The 21666-nt window shown below is 38.5% G+C and overlaps 1 protein-coding gene across 3 annotated transcripts in view; it reads right to left on the reverse strand.

Moving 5' to 3' along the window:
* ttc3 (tetratricopeptide repeat domain 3) overlaps positions 1 to 21666 on the reverse strand; it is a 62278-nt gene that overhangs the window by 14310 nt on the left and 26302 nt on the right. For all 3 annotated transcript variants that reach the window (XR_004570284.1, XR_004570283.1, XM_034228986.1), the window contains exons 19-39: positions 20648 to 20728; positions 19399 to 19508; positions 19182 to 19308; positions 18043 to 18165; positions 17110 to 17211; positions 16884 to 16976; positions 16703 to 16767; positions 16338 to 16474; positions 14867 to 15181; positions 10897 to 11172; positions 10761 to 10804; positions 9252 to 9299; positions 9082 to 9161; positions 8831 to 8986; positions 7059 to 7641; positions 6898 to 6966; positions 4320 to 4469; positions 3565 to 3704; positions 2276 to 2344; positions 1814 to 1910; positions 510 to 613 (exon numbers count right to left, since the gene is read on the reverse strand). Coding sequence is in view for 1 of the 3 variants with exons in the window: in XM_034228986.1 (XP_034084877.1) it covers positions 510 to 613; positions 1814 to 1910; positions 2276 to 2344; positions 3565 to 3704; positions 4320 to 4469; positions 6898 to 6966; positions 7059 to 7641; positions 8831 to 8986; positions 9082 to 9161; positions 9252 to 9299; positions 10761 to 10804; positions 10897 to 11172; positions 14867 to 15181; positions 16338 to 16474; positions 16703 to 16767; positions 16884 to 16976; positions 17110 to 17211; positions 18043 to 18165; positions 19182 to 19308; positions 19399 to 19508; positions 20648 to 20728 (2969 nt within the window). In the remaining 2 variants the exon portion in view is untranslated. The remainder of the gene's footprint in view (positions 1 to 509; positions 614 to 1813; positions 1911 to 2275; positions 2345 to 3564; positions 3705 to 4319; positions 4470 to 6897; positions 6967 to 7058; positions 7642 to 8830; positions 8987 to 9081; positions 9162 to 9251; positions 9300 to 10760; positions 10805 to 10896; positions 11173 to 14866; positions 15182 to 16337; positions 16475 to 16702; positions 16768 to 16883; positions 16977 to 17109; positions 17212 to 18042; positions 18166 to 19181; positions 19309 to 19398; positions 19509 to 20647; positions 20729 to 21666) is intronic.

Genomic DNA, 21666 nt, shown 5'->3' on the forward strand with positions numbered 1-21666 from the left:
GCAGAGTTATTGTCGACTTCCAATTGATTTCACAGCCGTTTCTGGTAGAAGTAATATTCTTTTAGGGATAAACAAAGTACTTCTGTGCCAATCTGATCTTATCGTGTAGCAATACATGTAGTGGTTACTCTGGAAGACCAAAGTTTAATCCTAAATGTACAAACTCCCAAATTATGTCTTTATATATATTGCTTACAAATAGGGCTCAACTGTTTCCTTTCTTCCAACTTTAATAACAGCATCATATTGATGTTGATGAACTGCAACCAGCTGTAGTGGTAAAATATCTGCAGCAATAGATGTAGTGGTTACTTTGGAAGTTTAATCCTAAATAAACACAAATAAGGTTTTTATATATTGCTTTTATTGTTTACAAATTGGGGCACTTAGCAGAGCTCAGGTGTTTAGCAGTCTTGTGGGCTGTGGGATGAAACTGTCCCTGAGTCTGGTGGTTTTTGTGCGGATACAGCGGTACCAAAAGTTTCTGATTTCCTTGTGTGTTTTTTTACCTGTGAGCTGCTTCGTCCAGTTTGCTCAGCAGAGCCTTGGCGTTGGTCAGATCTCTGTAGAGGACAAACATACCCTGATCCCGACTGCTCTCCACCACCAACACCTGAGGAGGAAAACAAACAGGCTTCAAAACTCACACACAACTCATGCCATATGTGACCCGCTCTATCGAAATCAGTCGGAAATCGCAACGGCTCATTTAAAAATAAACGTTGATTTGCGAAAAAAAAAAGTTTTTCGGGGTTCGGGTGTTTTGTTTGATTTTAAATAAACAAAGTCTTGGCTTTCAGAATATGAAACTTATATTTCCAAAATCACTCGATGAATACATGTTTGAAGCTTGTAAAGGGAAGATGACAGCTCTCACTCGCACCCTGCTGTTCCGCAGCGCCGCCCCCCTCCCTCCCGCTGACATTATGAATGTAAGGCGTATAGTAATCATAGATAACACGGCAGGGTCCGTTACAGTTTGTTTTCATCTGATTTCAAATAAACAAAGTATTGGCTTTCAGAATATAAACTTGTTTCGACAAATTCAGATGATAAATACAGCTTTGAAGCTTGTGACGGCATAATTACAAGCGGAGAACGGAGTAACTTGACGTCACAGCACAGTGTTTCTCGTGAGTGTTTTCCCCAACAAACACAATACACGCAAAAAATACACACACACGAGCTTCCCCCAGACCAGTAATCCAAACGAAAATATCTTCCCTCCGTAGTACTTTGATCATTTGCTAGCCGCTAATAACCAATCAGATCGATGGATTCCAGAGAAGAGGAAACTTTGAAGGCCTTTCTCTCAAAATGATGACTCGGTAACAGTCATTATATAATGTGACATATTTTGCTTAATATTTGGAGTACAACAACAATCCTGATATCATCAGAAAGCTAGGAATCTCCTCTTTCCAGCAGTGTATACAACTCAGAATGTGTCTTCGGGTCAATGTGACTGATTTCGATGGAGCAGCTCACATTTGTATTCGTCTGCTTGTATTATTTTGTGTTCATTTGTTGTAACGTTGTTCATGCTGCCCTTCTTGGCCAGGTCGCTCTTGAAAAATAAATGTAAATCTCAATGAGACTTTTTACCTGGTTAAATAAAGGATATATACACATGCCAATTCTGTGTTTTATTCATCTTTACATTCATTTGTATTTGTCTTTGTGCTGCTAGAACAGCCACATTTCCCCTTAATCAAATTTGTATATTCAGGGATTCACAAAGAATAAATGTCACGACAAGATGAACTCTCTAAATTAAATGTGTTTTTTTTAGCATCAACACCTAAACTCTTACCTGAGCGGAGTGAGACCTCCTGGTGGCCGAGATCAGCGAGACCTGACAGCGCTTTATCTCGTCCTCCAGACTCATCTTCTCGGCTGCTGATTGATTGCTAAAATTCAGAAGATAAAAACAATAAGAAAATGAGTTCATAAAAAAGCCTAGGAGCATTTTCAGTTCATAAGATAAGAAATACTTTATAAATATATAAAAGTGGGACATTATTTACATTTAGTGTGCAAGAATGGCATATTAAATTCAATATTAAGATAAAATGTACAGTGAGAAGAAGTTATAAGTCCAGTTAACCAGTTAACCCCTGAGCCTGTTTTTCAGGCCTCAGGCTCGAACATGACATGCCCAGAACAAATGACTATAACTTCACTTCTAAAAAGGGGTAATTTAATAATCTTTTTTCTCAAAGCAATGATAAACCCGGGCTTAACAGGTTAAAAAAGATAATGCTTCATCACTCACCTCAGCTCAAGGAAATCATTCAACTTATTGTCAAAGCTGTTTTTCTTCTCTCGGATGATTTGGGTAAAACTGAGGAAAAAAGAAAAGACAAAATAAATGAAAAAGTGATTTTTAACAGGTTACTCGCTGACCATTACATCGATCAAGATACAGAGAGGAGAACAGCTCACATGAAGTAAGAAATGCTCTGTTGTAAAAAGGCAAAATATGAATCTTGCAAAACAAAATCAATAGTTTATTCTTGACTGCATAAAAAAAAAATACCAATAAAAGCCCTGGCTTCAAAATGAACTTACAAATCAAGTCAATATTTTTCAGAATGACCCATTTCAGGGTCATGCATCATTTTTGGGTGTCTTTTTTTACATCAAATTATTTATTTTTTTAAAAGGTCTGCACTTGTTGCAATAATTTAATACATGTCCATCTGTTTGTATTTTTCATCATTTGTGATACAATAAGATTGACTTTAATGTTGCAGCTGGTAGACATTGAGATCATTTATAAACTTCATATAGTGTAGTTAAATCTATAACTATATAACATTTAATCGTATTTTAAATCGCAATTACGATTTTGGCTTGCAACGATTATGAAAACATAATCGAAATAAAACGATTATTTTTTATTGGTTTTTCAGTTGGTAATCAACTGTTTTTTCAATAAATGGATGTTTTCAAAGTAAATGGATAATCGTTTTTTTAATAATCATGATATCAATTATTGACCCAAATAATCGAGATTATGATTTTTTCCATAATCCAGGGTTCATACACTTTTTCACCAATGATTTTCAATGACTTCTCCATGACCTTTACCTAATTTTCCATGACCAAAAAAAGTATTCTTTCTCAGCCGTACCACATGGAACAGGAAAATAAGGTCTGCATATGAAACATGTTGTGCCTATCTAAAACAAATCCAATAGTAGGCTAACTAGCTTCTACATGCTAAAGCAACTAAAATCTCTCACCAGCAAAATACCTCGTCAGTTAAAAGCCATTTAACGTTTCATTACTATACAGTATTTATTATCATTACAGTATTACTATTTCGGCGATTAGTTAAAATACAAATTATATTTGATGCAACTTTAGTTACATTTCCATGACTTTTCCAAAACTTTGGGAAAAATATTGTTTTCCATAACTTTTCCAGGGCCTGGAATCAGCATTTTGAATTTCCATGATTTTTCCAGGTTTTTAATGACCGTAAGAACCCTGATAGTTAGTGAAGTCATTCTACACTACCTAAAGTAAGACATTTGTTCACCGAGTGATTTCTCTCACCTCCTGTGTTGCGTCAACAGATCCTCCGTCTCCACCTTCAGAGCCTTCAGACCCTCCTGGTTCGCTCTCTTCTCCTTCTGGTCCTTCTTCACCTCCTCCTCCAACTTCTGCTGGAACATCCCCAGCTCCTGATTGGTCACCTGCACCGCGGAAAACAACAGGACACACTTTCAGATACAGTCAAAGTCAACTTTATTGTCAATTTTTCAGTTTGTGTGTACAGAGATATAGAAATACCGTTTGCCACAATCCTGAATACAAGAACAGATATGTATATCCTATATATACACAATCAAAGACACATGTATACATATGCACACATTAAGACCTAAATAAAAGCACAATAATCAATATGTAAGGGATAATGTGCAGCGAGGCGGTCATTATGGGGAAAAGAACACCCGACAGGCAGATCAGGATCCCGACGCGTATGTATAAAGTTAAATCGAACGGACTTGTTTGTGCAGATGTGAGCGTCCTTAACAACGGTCAATAAGTCCTTGACAGCGGTCTGTCTGTTCTGGATTAACAACGTGTCACATGTTCTGAATTGACCAATCAGTATAGAGTATTCAACTAAGCCATGTAATAAATACAAAATAACAGTCACTTCAATATCAATGAGAATGTACATTAGTGCAAGACTGTCCATAGCAGCGTAAAAAAAAAGTGAGAGCGTGATTTGTACATGTTTTGTTTAAAGTAACATGTAAGTTGATGTTATAAGTTGTCAGTATAACAGCGTATGGAGCTACCTGTATGTTGGTGGTGATCTGCTGAACCTCTGCTTCCAGGACAGCGAGGTCTTCTTTGTGCATTAGGTTGACTTTGTCGCAGTCTTTCGACATTTCCTTCATGCTCTGCTCTAACATCCTTCCGCTGTGTTGCTTTTTGTTGATGTCACCCTGTATCAACAACAAAACATTTTAGTACTAAAAAACAAAACAAGTTAAAAGATACGTAGCAATAGATTGCAGCAAATAAATGCCATACTAGGTTTAAATATCAAGTTTCCATAGAACATTTGATATTCATTTGTTGAAATGAAAACAATGATTTGTTTTCATTTAAACAAATCATTGTTTAAATGAAACAATGATTTGTTCATTTCGATAAACAAATCTAATCTGTTTATCGAAATGAACAGATGGAGATGCTAATTATGTAAAGTGCCATTAGGGTATTGCACAATAAGGGGCATTGGCATGAATAGTCTACCATGCTTTTATCATTCAGTCTCCACGAAATAGCTCGTACAGCAGAAAACAAAATTATTAAAACGTATACTTTAAGTGTCTTGGTCACACGAGACATCCGTATCAAGAATCTTTGTTGACATTAATCAGGGTTCTTACACCTTTTCCAAAGTCAAATTCAAGCACTTTTCAAGCATTTTCAAGGTGCATTTCCCAGCTTTTCAAGCATCTTACAGCTGTTGTAAATTACATATTTATATACACATACTCAAATGATTATTTCCCTACCTCACATTAAATCAGATGTTCTTTATGCTATAAACAACCAGTTTCGTGATAGCCTTCTACACGAGGATGACAAATTAAAGAAAAGAAAACTAAGTTTAATATTTCAAAAATGTGTGATCTGTACGTAGACTAGGCCTGCCATATAACCTGTCTGAGCCAATATAAAACAATCAGCCAAATAACTTTTCAATACATTATTGATTACTATTTTTGAGGTACTTTTAGGTTGGCAGTAAACATAAGTCAGAGGTACATGGTGTACTTTTGCTCCACTACATGTATTTAATACCTTTAGTTACTTCAAAGATCTGGATGAATGATGTGAAATATAACCAAGTGTTAAATCAGACTTTAGTTCCACCTGGAGTAAATCCACAAGCTACCCTGCAGTATACAAAGTCATTCAAACTAGCTGCACCTTTACCAGCTTTGAGAACACTTTAATGATCAATCTTTATAAAATATATCAAATATATTATTCTGAAATGGACAAATCTGCACAAGGACTACTTTTACTGTCGCTACTTTCACTATATTTTGATATAGTCTTTTGATATATCTACTTTTACTTGAGGAACATTTTGAATGCAGGACTTTTACTGTGACAGAGTATTCCTACACTCTGGTACTTCTACTTTTACTAAGTACAAGATCTGAGTACTTATTCCACCTCTGGTAGTGTATTAGTCTGAATTGTAGCTACAAAATCACACAGAGCTGCATAAAAATAGCCTCAAGTGGAAAATAATATTTACAAATGTGTACAATGATTTGTAGGTAATGCTGACTACTCAAGACACCTGACTTATACATCTTCAAAGGAAGACTGCGTTCATTCTACAATTACATGGGATTAAAGCAAAATGTAGTTTTACTTTTATAATACTTCAATTTTATATAAAAGACAGTTTGTTTTCATCCGTTTTCAAATAAACAAAGTCTTGGCTTTCAGAATATTAAACTTGTTTCGGCAAATTCAGATGATAAATACAACTTTGAATCTTCGGCATAATTACATGCAGAGAACGGACTAATGTAACATCACAGCAAGCATAACAACAGCCGGTGTTTCTTTGAAGTGTTTCCCCGGTACACAAACGCAAAAATACACAAACACACTCGCGAGCTTCCCCCAGACCAGTAATACAAAAATGTGTCTTCGGGTCAATGTGACTGATTTCGATAGATCAAGTCACATTTGGTTTAGGCACGAAACATACTACCAGTAGAAATACATTGCTTTCAAAATCGCTCTGTGTCGAATCAATAGATTATATTTGGTGACTATAACTCACGACATGCCGTGAGTGCTTCATCCTCTGAACACCACGATGGCGACTGTAACGCACATAACATAGGTACGCTCCTCTGAAATGATTGTCACCTGCAATTATTATTATCCCTCAATCGAGTTCGCTAATCAGCTCGCTAACGTTAGCTTCAACAAACGTAATCACACATGTTGTCACTGGTTTGTACCATTTTCAGGCGATTTGTAATCTGTTCTAGAAAAATTATGTGATTTTGGATATTTGTGGAGTTAGGTGGTCCGCGACTGTTTTTTTATTAGTTAAGTGGTCCTTGGTATGAAAAAGTTTGAGAAACACTGATCTAAATGAACAGATGGAGATGCTAAAGTGCCATTAGGGTATTGCACAATAAGGGGCATTGCCATGAATAGTCTACCATGCTTTTATCATTCAGTCTCCATTAAATAGCTCGTACAGCAGAAAACAAGTGAAAACCTAATTGTTAAAACGTATACTTTAAGTGTCTTGGTCACACGAGACATCCGTATCATGAATCTTTGTTGACATTAATGCAATGAAAACAAATAAATACAACTCACCGGGCAGCTCTCAAAACGCTCATGAATCTCCGTATTCACCGCTACACTCCCCACGGTCTCATTGCACGTCTGTGTTTGAAACAAAAGAGCATTTTAACTTCCCACACAATTCATATTTCATCTAGTTCATTTTAAAATGACACAAAGTGTTTGGAATGTACCTGTACAGCGGCATGTTTCTTCAAAACACTTTCATCAGATGAAACAGACGATGTTTCAGAAACTCCTCGATCCCCCGCACTGCGAAGTAGATCCAACGCTCCGTGGTCATCAGGTATAAAGTAAGGGTCTTGCTTTTCATCGTCACCATTACTCCAGGCGTAAAATAAATTATTAATTCCAACAAAGGCAGGCGCATGAGGCAGGGGGGCAAATGCATATGGATTTGGGAGGATGGGATGGACATTCTGTGCGTGTGAATAACCGTTCTGATCGCTAGGGAAAGCACTAAAACTACCCTCGTCCAAACCAGGACACGGATACTCAATGTCGGGATCGGTGATATCGTCCAGGTCGTCCAAACTGGCTCCGTGTCCGGCCTGCTGCAGAGTGACGGCGTGTTTAGCCAGGCCGATGCACCGCCCCATCTTTATGAAGCGCAGAGACTCCAGGAGGAAGACCTCGAAGCCGCCCACTTCCTGGATCTTGTCTTTAGCAACGACAGGGAAGTTCTCCAGCTCTCCCACCAGCAGAGGGTCCTCAGCGACCAGCGGACCGTGCTCCTCCAGGATCTGAGCGAAGTAGCTGTGGAGAAACGAGCAATTATTATCATCATCATCAGGGATTCTGGGACAGTTTTATCCCACAGGCCATAAGACTGCTAAACACCTGAGCTCTGTTAAAGGTCCCCTGTTCAACTGTTTTTCATCAATATATTATAGGTTTCAGATATATACAAAACATGTCTCTGAAGTGTTCGGCTCGAAACACCAAGCAGATCATTATAGCATCCCATAGGGCTGCTCAATTAATCGTATTTTAATCACGATTATGGCTTGCAACAATTACTTTTTTTTTTTGTATTACTTTTTTTTTTTGTAATAATTTTTTTTTTTTTGGTTTTTCAGTTTAATTATACTTAACGTTCAGGGTAATCAACTGTTAAAAACACTGTTCACATTTTATTTCTCCAATAAATGAATGTTTTCAAAGAATAATCGCATTTAATAATCGCAATTACAATTATTGACCCAAATTATCAAGATTATGATTTTTGCCATAATCGAGTAGCCCTAGCATCCCATAAACAAAAATACTGAGGAGGAACCAAAGCCATTATATTATCTCTGCTCTATTGAAAGCCATCGGACTCCTTTCACAAGAAACGTAATTTAAACTCACAGGACACACAAACTAAGGCAGAGGTAGACCACACCCATTTGTTTTCTGTGAGGTTAATGACAGGTTTCGTAACAGGTATCTATGCATTGAACACGGATTAGTTCCCCGTCAGAAAGGCCTGTATTAGGGCAAAGTAAATCAGTGACAATATCCTTTTGATAGCAAACACTTAAACTTGTATTTATTTGTATTTTGAGGCTTTTTGAAGAGTCTAAAATAAAATGTGCCCCATGAGCCAGGCCTTGAAGCAAATCTTTGTAGTGGCCAAAGGGTGTTACTAGACAGTGAGACCCTTGTATATTTAAATAAACGTCACTTTAAATATCCCTTATTAAATACACGTTTACTTATTTTCAATTAGTTCCTTTGTATTTTCTTTTATGCCAGTGATGTTAATGTCTCAAATGTTCTCTTTATTTTACAGCACTTTGGTCGATGTTAGTTTTTATGTCCTATATATATATATATATATATATATATATATATATTGCAATGTTCGTAAGCCTGTGATCTAAGTTTTTTATTGCCATATCTCTAGCTAATGTACACATGACAATAAAGCCTTGACTTGGAGAATGAAGCTTGCACTCACTCATACAAACTCTCTTTGGTCGTGTCGGGGTTGTTGTCCAAAATGTTTTTATAGTGACCTCTGTGTCTCGTGGTGTTGTACTGGTCCTCAAAAATGGCCACTTGATCTCGAAGGTGACTCGGGACACTGAAGGGATCACTGGGGTGAAGGAATGATCTGTTGAAACCCAGACGTTATTTATAAAAAGGAGTTGTTAAAATAACCGTTATAATTCTTATCTGCGTTTCCAATTTGGAGGTTGAGGGACTTACAAAGTGTCATCTTCAAAAAAGTCTTGGTCCCATTCCTCTCTCTGCGTTTGGCTGCTGTTTCCAGACCAAACAATAACACCCTGAGAGGAAGATGAGGAAACACTTCAGAGAGACGCTAAAAAAAAGAAAATTCTTTACAAGCTATGAGGGGAAATCTGAATTATTCTTACGTTTGCTCCTTTTTTCTTTTTCCGGGCTCGACTCTTCAAAGGAGAATTCTGAAATCAAATCATATTGAATAAGAATCAATTGAAGTTTCATTCATTCATAGTATACAACATATGGCTTCTTTTACACGATTTGGGTGTCAATTCTATTTATAAAAACACTTTTAATAAAACGGATAAGTCAAATCAAGCAATCTGATTGGTTCTTAGCCGTGATATAATGAGCGTATATCACGGGTAGAATTGTAGTTACTTTTCACAAGTCAGTATCCCTCCGCGTCTGAGAAAAAGCTACAACCGTTACATTACCTCCGTTACGAAACTAACTAACAAAGCTTAAGATGGAAACATTTAAGGTTAACTTCGACCTCCGGGGTGGCCTTACTATGGAGGAGTGGATTGAGCAGTGCCTATCTCCAGAAAAAAAAGCACCTAAACGACGACATGCAGAGCTACGTGAAGAGCAGGTAGACCAACTGGAAAAGTACCACCATTCAAAAGCTTTCTGATACGGGTCTTGAAACAAAGCAGAGAAATTACGACCGTTAGTGGCCACAGGTGCGAAAGCTCTCTCCAGAGCTACTGGAAGCCCAATCTCGGGAAAGTGGAGCAATATTCTCGCCACACCAAGCAACAGCCTAGAACAACCTCAACCAATACAAGTAACCTCGTAAGCCATGCTACTGATGCTGGACAGTTTTTCAGTGGGTGCACAATAAACGGCAACATACAAAATTAATGTTAATAAATAGCCAAATAATGGATCAACGCTGCCTATCTAATATGCTCGCTAGCTGTTAGTGTTGTTGCATAGCAACCACCTCGCACTATGTTTTGTGAGGAAGGCAATGAAGGGACTATTTTATTTTTAACATCATTATTAACTAATAACAACTATTTAAATTGGAGTGTGTATTTTTCTTTCATATTGCCATACTTTGTAACCATTTTATAAAAGCAATAGCTCACTTCAGGCCGTGGTATATGGTCATTATATCACAGCTAAGGGGCGTGGCTCGGCCTGTGATATAATGACCATATACCACGGCCTGTCGTGAGCTATTGCTTAAATATAGGATATTAAATTGTCTTTTAAGGATACTACTACCCTACTACAATAACTTACGATATGGTGGTAATAATGAATATGACTAAAATTGTTAAGGTAGTCCTTTTAAAGTCAAAGTCAAAAGGCAACCAACTACAGTCTAGTTTAAGAGCTTCAAACCAAATACCAATATGTTTAAAACTTAACAGCATATGGTGTCCTTCACACAATTTTGGGGGATCAATCCTACCTATAAAACTCTTGTAATAGGATATTAAATTGTCTTTTAAGTGTTATTAGGATACTACTACCCCGGCAACAGTTTTTAAAAACATGCAGATATCATTACGATATGGTGGTAATGCAATATTTAATATATTGATTAAAATGGTAAAGGTGGTCCTTTTAAAGTCACAGTCTACTTTATGAGCTTCAATCAAAAATACCAATACGTTTAAACTTACATTTTGATTTTCATCAGACTTTTTTAAGACTGAACAATGTCCATCTGTAAAATAGAAAGGATTAGCGATTAAATCATGAGCAACAAGTGAACACCATTGATTTAAATGTTAGTGAAGTGGAATATACAGTACGTACCCATCATATCAAAATACTCATCCAGTATAGCGTGGCAAGAGAGAAACTGGTCTCTGTGTTCCTCCAGAGTCCAGATAAAGAGTCTCATGTTATCATGCGGGGCCTTTTTTAGGTATTCAGTCTCAGTCAAGCCAATGGTTGAAAAAAGATCTGGCCCAAAATATAACTCTTCAATTATTGAGTCCTGCATCGGGGCAAAGCCGAGCAAAAAAGCTAGATCCAGCGTCTCCAAGTGTCCCGCATGGCGATCAATGAAGCTCTTGGCAGCATTCAGACCTGAAGAGAGCAACAAGGAGACGGTTAGACTTCAAATATAGAGTGGTGCAGGGATGACGTATTTACCCGGAAGTAAGGGTTCCCTCGACAAAAAAGCAACGGATCCATAGGATTTTGGAATATTGTAAAAAAATAAGATCTGTGGAAAACGAACCCATTTGATAAATGCACGTTTTGTTCAACCGGATAATCTCTACATGTCTACCCTACTTTTATCATTTTCAAATCATAAATCTAGTCGCCAGAAGCTAACGTTATGCTATAAAGGAACTACAGCAGGGTCGCTGCTTCAACGTCACGCCAACTTAAGATCCATATTAAAAAATACAGATTCTAAATGGTACAAGTTGAAGCGTTTGTTTGAACAGTTTGCAGGAGGCAGGTACTTGCTTTCAAGCAGAACAGGGCAAACAAACTTGGAGTGTTTACGTGTTCGGCGTAATGACGTACAACGGCCTCAACAACTTCTGTAGTCCTATTCAGCCACTTGGTAACAACCATCGTTTTTCAGACACGTCAACTCTTCAGAAATCACCAGTGGGGTCACTGCTGATTAGGGGTGTAACGGTACACGTACCCGTACCGAAATTATTCGGTACGGGCCCTTCGGTTCGGTACAGGTGTGTACCGAAGTGTACCGAACGAATATAACGTTAAGCGTAAAAAATTGAGAACGTGAACAACTTTTTGGAATTAATCTCAGGTGCTGCGTCGCAGCATTCAGAGTAATTTGCTCACATTGGGTTCAACGCGTCATAGAGCGAGCAAGTCATTTCATTGGATGAGAGGCATACTATGAGAGCTGGTCAGAGGTATGCGTTCATATGTAATCAGTAATTTGAGGAACTGTCGAAAATTAATGGCGAACGCAGATAAAGTTGAGCTCGAAAATCCTCCAGCATCATTGAAGTCTCCGGTTTGGGAACATTTTGATTTCGCAGTTACGTACAAGGATGACGGACAAAGACAGGTGGACCGAACCAAAGCTGTTTGTCGGCATTGTTCAACTAACATTGGTTACGCGGCTGGCAATACATCAAACTTGCACACTCTTGAAAAGGCATCACCCGAACGTGAATATCACCGGTACCAAAAGACTGAAGTGCAAACCCAACTCCCGCTAGCATGTAAGCCTCCACCACTCGCAAAAAGTTCAGACCGAGCCAAAGCTATTACAAACGCCAAATATCCTTATGTTGCCATGTTAGCAAAGCGCTACCTGGCTGTATCTGCTACCTCTGTCCCTAGCGAGAGGGTGTTCTCCACAGCAGGAGACATTGTTAGTGCCAGCAGATCTGCCCTTTCGGCAAGCAATGTGGACAAGTTAATTTTTCTTTAAAAAAACATGAAAATACAATGACAAGCAAGTCCTAATGTCAAACTGGCTGCTTAGGTGCTAGTACAGTACAGTTCAAATACAGATTATTTCAGTTCATCGAAATGCTGCACCTTAATGTTCATTTTATTATATTTTGTATTTATTTGAGTGAATATTCACAGTTTAATAATAATTAAAAACCCAAAACTAATAGTTTATGTTTTGTGAGTACTAGTACAGTAAAGTTCAAATACAGATTATTTCAGTTCATCGAAATGCTGCACCTTAATGTTTATTTTATTATATTTTGTATTTATTTGAGTGAATACATTATTCACAGTTTAATAATAATAATAAAAAAATATATGTTTTGTTTTGTGAAAAAAAATTCTGCTGTACCGAAAACGTACCGAACCGAACCGTGACCAAAAAACCGAGGTACGTACCGAACCGAAATGTTTGTGAACCGTTACACCCCTACTGCTGATGGATTTAATGTCGTAGAACAAAACGTGATCCGTCTCTTCAATGTGTCTCAAACACAGACCTTATTTCCAGCTATTTTCCAAAATCCTATGGAGAGATCCCATTGGCTCTGAGACGAGGGAACAGGAAGTGGTAAAATGCTAACTCACTTCCTGGTTTTAGGACTCGTCACTGCAACTCTATTGTTAAGATCCCAACATTTCAATCAATCTTTACTTATATAGCACATTTAAAACAACCTCAGTTGACCACAGTGCTGTACAGGGAATACATACAATATCAAATAACACAATGGGAGTAAAATAATAAAACAATAATTAAAAACATGATAAAAAGCACAATAACTAGAAACATCGTGTAATCTGCAGAATCACATCAAGTCTGCATATTTAACTCAAGAAACAAACACCTCTAATGAAAACACGTCTAGCCTCCACAAAACAAAGACGCCATGAAGATTAAGATGGACGTCACAGCTGTTTCTATCTGCCTAGTGTGACCTACTTTAATGATCATTACTTGCATGAAAAAGGATATTCCAATATCAAAATATGTCTAATTCTAATGTTTAATATATGCTAATATTGCTATTAGTAAATACCAATAGAGAGCAGGGGTTTTTCTAGAAAACGAATGTCACTTCCGGACAAAATTACGACCCCACGCACTTTTCAGCGAAAAATAATGCATTGGAGCGGAAACTAATAGTTTCTTCATGTCTTAAAGGTCATCTATCATGCTATTTTTAGGCAATAGCATAGGTCTCAGATATATACAAAACATGTCTATGAAGTGTTTTCATCAAAATACCAAACAGATCATTCTAGCCATGCCTCATATCCCTCTATTTCACTTCCTGTTTCAAAAGTGCTGATTTGGGGTATAAAAAAAAAAAAAAAAAAGCAGGGGTCTGAGCTCATGCGGGACCCGGCAGCTACTGTCTAAACTAAATACTGCGGTGATGAAATGCCATATCATGGATTATCAAGGATCTGAAACAGTATGGAGCTCAAAGGCTTTCCCTCTTGCCGGTTATACCACAAGGTGAGTTCCTTTTTACTTCCTGCTTCTTCACACACATGCTCTCCAGTACAGGTTAGCTCTGAGTGTTAGCGATGCTAATGTAAACACCGACCATATTACGTCCAAAACAGTTGGGCATTGTTTCTGATGGCAACTTTCTGATAGGCCTGTGGGTCCACATTTCAGATATTACGTCATATCGGACGCAATTCTGGATCAGCTCTGTTGTTCCCCCGTTTTTAGAGATTTGGGTACGGAGGAAAAGAGAGAAGGTTTTATTTTCTGATGCTGCGTGAGTTCCCCGACACACCGGGGACACATATTCATATATAAAAGACATAAAAAAGTGCATTTTGCATGATAGGTCCCCTTTAAAGCTTCCGAGCCGTATATTGCACCTCAAACAACAAGTAAATCCTGAGTTACGGTTTCTTTACTTCCTCTGCAGGAAAAAAGGGGACAGTAAAATAAACGATCTGATTCACAAATCACAGTTTCAGTGTCAGCCTGCTTCCTGCCACTCGACCAGATCAGAGATCAATCCCATATTTATTCGGAGCTCAGTAAAAACGAAGCTGTCTATGCCGTATGACGGTCTATTCGACGCGATGTTCATATTTTTGGAGTAATTATACAGTTTTTGAAGAACAGCAGCTCCCATGATACCTGTTTTAGACAAAACCCCAGAGAGGAATTTGCTCCAAAACTACTATTCTAATTTATTTGTATTTACTTGCACTATTTTATCTGCGACCTAAGATTTTCATTGACATAACTACACTGTCGCTATGTACAAATGACAATAAAAGCCTTGAATCTTGACACTGAGCTTCACACACATTAAATCGTGACATGATAAATGCTGACCTGCGTCGTTGAGGTGGCTCGCCCAGTTGTGGAGTTTAGGATTTATATCCCGGCAGCTACTGAGCAGCTGGATCAGGATTCGAGCCCAAACGCGGTTCTTCCTCTCCAGCAGGAGCTCGACGACCGGTCCGAGCGTCTCCATCGGCTTCCCGTTCAGGATCCTCTCAGCGATCTGGTTCCCCCTCGATGAGTCCAGCTCCAGCCAGGGCTTCAGACTCTGGGTCAGCGCTGATGCCTGGAGGCCCGTTTCCTCTCTCAGCAGCTCCAGGTTCTGACTGATCTGCAGCAGGACTCGATCCCTGTACAGCAACCAGGCTGAAAAACAGTGAAACACAAACAGTGAGTGATCAACACTAGTTTTGCTTAACCTGTTCAACCCGGAGGCCCCCGCCCACGATCTGCACAAACAAGATTATCGATTAGCAAGCTGAGATTCCAGACATATAAGTATCATCACTGAGCGATCAGAACTCGCGACAGGGGAAGCGAAAACAGACATCACAAAACTAAGCTTTACGGAGCAAACACGGGAGAAATGTCTTACCTTTCGCCGTTTCTCATCAAAAGTTGCATCAATCTTGATACAGGGTACTTATATGTCATAGTTTGGATTCCTAAAGCTTTTAGTCTACCATCCCATCATTCAAAGGGTTTTCTTTTTTGGACGGACACTATCATTTACATTTTTTTTTTTTACTATGTTCAATCTGAATTTACTTTAAAATAAAAACATCTATATTGATTCTAACTTGTCTATATCCAACTCGCAGGTTTATCATTGCTTTGAGAAAAAAGATTATTAATTTAACCCTTTTAGAAGGGAAGATATGGTCATTTGTTCTGGGAATGTCATTATCGAGCCTGAGACCTGAAAAACAGGCTCCGGGCTAAACAGGTTAAAGATCTCCTAACATGCTATTTTTAGGCATATATATTATGCATCTTAGATATATACAAATATATAAAAAACATGTCTATGAGACTATATGACGTGATTAAACGCCATATCATGTTCCAAACCACTTCAAGGATTATTTCTGGAACAGTTTGGAGCTCAAATACTTTTTCTCTCTCAGGTTTACCACAAGGTTATTTTTATATTTGTACACATACTCTCTCCAGTACAGGTTAGCTCTGAGTGTTAGCGATGCTAATGTAAACAAAGATCATATTACGTCCAAAACACGTCGGGCATTGTTTCCGATAGCACCGTTTCTGATAGTGCTGTGGGTCCGCGCCGGTATTACGTCATATCGGACGCAAATCTGGATCAGCTCCGTTGAACCCCCGTTTTTAGAGATTTGGGTACGGAGGAAAAGAGAGAGGGTTTTATTTTCTGACGCTGCGTGAGTTCCCCGACACACCGGGGACACATATTTATATATAAAAGACATCAAAAAGTGCATTTTTCATGATAGGACACCTTCAACATGGAGTTCTAAAAAGCTTTGGCAGAGAGGCTGATCCGTACCTTTCTGTTCAATCTGTGTCGTTGAGTCTTCTTTCTGCAGCAGAATCTCCTCGTTGATCGTCTGCTTTTCTATGAATGACTGCTTATGTTGCCTCCTCTTAAGTTTGTGCTCATCCTTTGCTTTTATCTTCCTCAGACTGAAATAATTAACAGAGAGAAAGGCATTTTTTTAGAAAACAAGGTGCTTGGCAATAATTCTAAATAACCTTTAAAGTCAATCAAACTGAAACATTATTGCAGATCACAAAACTGATAAAGATAATTTATAAATCAGAATCTATATATTTGTTCCCAATTAACATCAAGTCCTTTTAATTCTGAATCCTGCAGATGCACTCCATCAGCATGAACTCTATTTGACTCACCTTGTACATTTCTGATTCACTTTGAGCTTCTTTGGAGTCTGGGGTTTGGTGATGGCAGCTTTAAACTGAAGAGAGAAAGATTGTCTTTACTATAAATGCAATTGTGTACATTTAAGTTAAAATACTTCTTTACTTTCAAGACTTTTTATGAACCCTGTTCCCCTGCGTTGAATCGTCTTACCGTGCATTTGGGCAGCCCAGTCGTACCAAAGATTATGATACTGCAGATTTTGCCCAGACAGTCCGATGTAAAACACAACTCTTGTAGGAAATCCTGTAAAAAAAAAACACAAATATTTAGACTGGAAACAGCAACAGCTCTGGCAAAGCGAATCTATCCTGGAAATGTTAGCTTGATGATGATGAGGATGATGATGATAGTGAATCGAGAAATTCATGGAGTTTACCTTTTCATTTCTGTCAGAGAAGGATGATGTCTTGAGGGCCTTCCAGCAGGCGATGTGGTATTCGATAATGCAGCTCTGACAGCAGATGATTCTAATGTAGCCCTAAAGCAGAATAACCAAATGTATTTGTGATCCTCTCAAGAATGGAAGTAGTTATCACATACAGAGCATCAACTAGTGTCCTTCACATGCTGATATCAAAGAGAGAGTTACCCAGTCACAAGATGGAGGAATACCAGTTCTTGTAGGTAATCATAAATCTTTTCATGTACAAAACTGAGTTTCTTTCTCAAAATGTTGGCTTTTTTTCCGGAAAATCTCAAATTATCTCAAAATTCAGACTTCTAAAAATCTCAAAATTCTGTATTATTTCTCAAAATCCTGACTTTTTACTCACAATCTCCAACAGGGACCATTTCTCAATCGCGAGTACACAAGCTGCAGAGCAACTATTTCAAGTATCCTACGTCAGGGTGGCGCAGAATGCTGGGAATTTAACATGCATTTAAACAGTCCTTCGGAGCCACTCGATGACGTAGTATACTTGAAATAGTTGCTCTGCAGCAGTTTTACTCGCGATTGAGAAACGGCCAGTGTCCTTCACATGCTGATTTACAAGAGAGGGAGTTATACGGTCACAAGATGGAGGAATAGAAAGCAGTTTTCAATGTTTACTTCAGATTAGCTCCACGTCAGAAATGAGCATGCTTGTCATATGCTTGTCATATGTCTATCACATAGCTATCATATGCTTCAAACAGTCCTGATGCTCTTCTAGGTAATCACACATCCTGTCATGTTCACAGCTACAGTTGGGATACCTTTGTTATCATGTTACTCTGAGATTGGAAGAGGACATTGAGTATTTTCCCAACAATTATGTTACATTGAAAGCTCAATTTGAAGAATAACTAACCAGTGGCAGCGACATACCTTAAAATCTGGGTCCGTCAGGTAGATTTCTGCCTTCATGGGGCAGAGGCAGATCTCCAGTCGACAGATGGCATCAGGCGGAGGAGGAAATGTACACAACTCTATAGCTTGCTCAAGCATTCCCTAAAAAAACAGAAAACACAAGTTATCAAAATGTATGAATTCCAACAAAAAAGAGAGAGAAGTGTAAGCTATACTTTGTCAGACGCAAAAATGAGGTCTGGTGTCCAAAAATACGTTGAATAAATCTTGCTTTAATAAAGATAGTTATTATAGCATCGAGAAATATATGTCTTAAATAATAATAAAAATACAGCGACCCTCTCTTCCACACTCCTCACAGAGGTGAACAGATGAGTATATTAACAATGAGTGTCGCCCATACCCATGTAACTGATGCAGCCCGTAATTGATGCAGAAATAATAAGTTAGTAGTAAAACCCCCAATAAATCAGAAGTCCCAACTCTTCTCATTCTCGGCTCCTACAGATTATTTGATGGTCTTTTTTATTTATATTGCATAAAATGGAGGGTGCTACTCCTATATCTATTCGTGTAAATCTTTAATGTTAGATGGCAATAACATCTTAACATTTAATGATACTTGCAACTTATCTGAATTTATAGAAAGTGGCTTTTACTACACATTCAAAGCAGTTTTGTAAATTGGTCAAATTCAGAGTTAGCAGAGTGGGTTTTATTATTATTCCTATAGCTATGGGAGGCATGTGGCGCAGTGGGGTAATGCGCTGATCTTGCTATCAGAGGATAGCAAGTTCGAGTCCCACTGCAGTCAGCATGTCGTTGTGTCCCTGAGACACTTCACCACAAATTGCTCCTGTGGGGATTGCCCACAGTATTGAGTATGTAAGTCGCTTTGGATAAAAGCGTCTAACAAGTCATAATGAAGTCCCAACTATGTCTATTTTTATTTTTATTCATTCATTTATTTAACAGGGACAGTGCACATTAATGACCATTTCTGTAAATGTGCCAGAGTTAGCCACGAGGCTATTTTTCATCTGTAGTCCCTGGACAGATTTTAAAAGTCAACCTAAAAACACATTTCATATAATGTTCAATTGCTCAAATTCGAGTCATATAATCTTTAGAGACTTGTATAACATACGATGACATACCTTGAAATAGTCCGGCTGCGTTTCTTTGACAATCTCATTGGTTAAAGGCCAGGTGAGTTTACCCGGCGTTATTTTATTCTTGACTGTCTGCAGGGAATCTGAAAACTGCTCCAGAGCCACTGTAAACCTGTCAGAACAAGAGGAAGAGTAGGAAATGTTTGAAACTGCAGAAAAAGGTGCGACATAATGAAACTAAAACTGGGAAAACTGGAAGTACCTGTTCTCCTTGAGAAACACCCTCCCGGTGGCGTAGTAAACCAGACACTGAAAGGTCCGCTCCTCAAATGATTTTATCTTTTTCAGAAGCTTTTGTGCTTCTCCAAGTTCCTGTTTTTAACAAAAGCAACCAAACATTAGAATCTGCAACTAGAGGGATTTCCGCACAGTTCTCAATTTCATTTGTATTCTATATCCTCTGCTTTGTTCATTGGCATCATATATTTTACTTTATTTTCTATGTCGTCATAATAATTCTGTTTTGAATATAATGACAGCCACATCAAGGCTAGAACTTTATAATTCAATCTACTAATATTTGTTCTCAGTTAATCTATTAACATTTACGAAAGGCAACAACAACAAAAACGGCAAACGTGTAGTCTTCAGATTTCTTGTTTTGTTTGAACCAGTTAAAAAAATACCCTCAAATATTTAATACAAAGCATAAATGTGACCCGCTCTATCGAAATCAGTCGGAAGTCGCAACGGCTCATTTCAAAATAAACGTGGATTTTCGTAAAAAAAAAACTAGTTTCGGAGTTCGGGTGTTTTGTTCGATTTTAAATAAACAAAGTCTTGGCTTTCAGAATATGAAACTTATTTCCAAAATCACACGATAAATACATGTTTGAAGCTTGTAACGGCATAATTACAAGCGGAGAACGGAGTAACTTGACGTCACAGCAGGCAAAACAACAGCCGGTGTTTCTCGTGAACACACACACACGCACGCACGCACACGCTTCCCCCAGACCAGTAATCCAAACCAAAATATCTTACCTCCGTACCACTTAGATAATTTGCTAGCCGCTAACAGATCAATGGATTCCAGAGAAGAGGAAACTTTGAAGGCCTTTTTCTCAAAATGATGACTCGGTAACAGTCATTATATAATATGACATATTTTGCTTAATATTTGGAGCACAAAAACAATCCTGATATCATTAGCAAGTTAGGAATCTCCTCGTTCCAACAGTGTATACAACTCAGAATGCGTCTTCGGGTCAATGCGACTGATTTCGATGGAGCAGGTCATATGATAAAGACAGGAGGAAATCCTCTTATTTAAAAGGGCTGGATAAAAAAGTTATTAGTATCAGAACAGTTGCCAAATATTTTTCTTATGATCAACTAATCATGTACGCTCTACTCCCTGTAATACATCCATGAGGAGTTTTGCTTCACAGTAATTCATCAAGGCAAAATGTCGGCACTCGAGGAAACCGTCCTTCATGCATCTTAAATACCTCAGGCTGGCCGATTTCGGTCAGAGCTGCTGCATGTCCGTACAGCAACAACAAAACATCCAGCGTAGAAAGACCAACTTCCTGCAAGGGAGAACAAATCATATATTTAAAGGCTTAATATTTGATGTACTTCAGCATTAAGGAAAACTGAATTAGGGCACATAATAATTATAAAGCTTTATTTATACAGCACTTTTCATACAACAGAGTACTTTACAAAATGACACATCACAAGTTAAAAACAAAACAAGACATTCCCCTCAAGATTATTTGTTACTTTACGGTCAGCAATCTTTTTGATTTGAAGTGCCATTTAAAAAAAAAGGAAATCTGATTAGTGTCCCGACGCTCGTGAACTGACAACTGGAGAGCGGGGGGACCCTCGCTGCGGGGAAGCTGTGGACCTCTGTCGCCTGTCAGCGCAACTTACATGGTGCCGTTTAAACACATTTAAATAAATAAAGGGTGGTGCCGGTCGTCAGCGAACCGAGCCCAGTCGTCAACAGCCCGCTGGCGACCGGCTCGGTTCGCTGACGGCCGGACGTACTGTGATTCTCCAGAACACACAGTTGGCCAGTCCGCCCCTGTGTAGCATATTATTTTCGATGACAGATTAACAGACCACTGGGCTTTCAACTAAAGACACAGCCACGCAAAAACTGTGGGATGTGTACAGCTCCTTATGGGTACTGCAATGTGTGAAGCGCGCTATACCCCTGATCGTTTCACCATGGAGGAAAGCAGCAGAAAGTCGACTGGAGTTAAAGAGAGAAGTTATCCTTCTGCGCTATGTTGCGTGCAGGGCTTCCTTCTGCCGGCAGTCTCGTTCAGGATCCGAAAATACAATTTAAATATTTTGCACACTTATTCCTAGTGTGCCACTGGTTACGGGTTGCCGACCCCTGCTTTACAGGTACATGCAGCAAAAATATAACAGACACGAGGTAAAAGGTATGATAATAAAAAAATAATGGTTTCTCTCCGACAGACAAGCCAACTGAGTCGATGCAACAATATAA

The sequence above is a fragment of the Gymnodraco acuticeps genome, unplaced genomic scaffold, assembly GCF_902827175.1.
Source record: "Gymnodraco acuticeps unplaced genomic scaffold, fGymAcu1.1, whole genome shotgun sequence".
NCBI classification, from domain to species: domain Eukaryota; kingdom Metazoa; phylum Chordata; class Actinopteri; order Perciformes; family Bathydraconidae; genus Gymnodraco; species Gymnodraco acuticeps.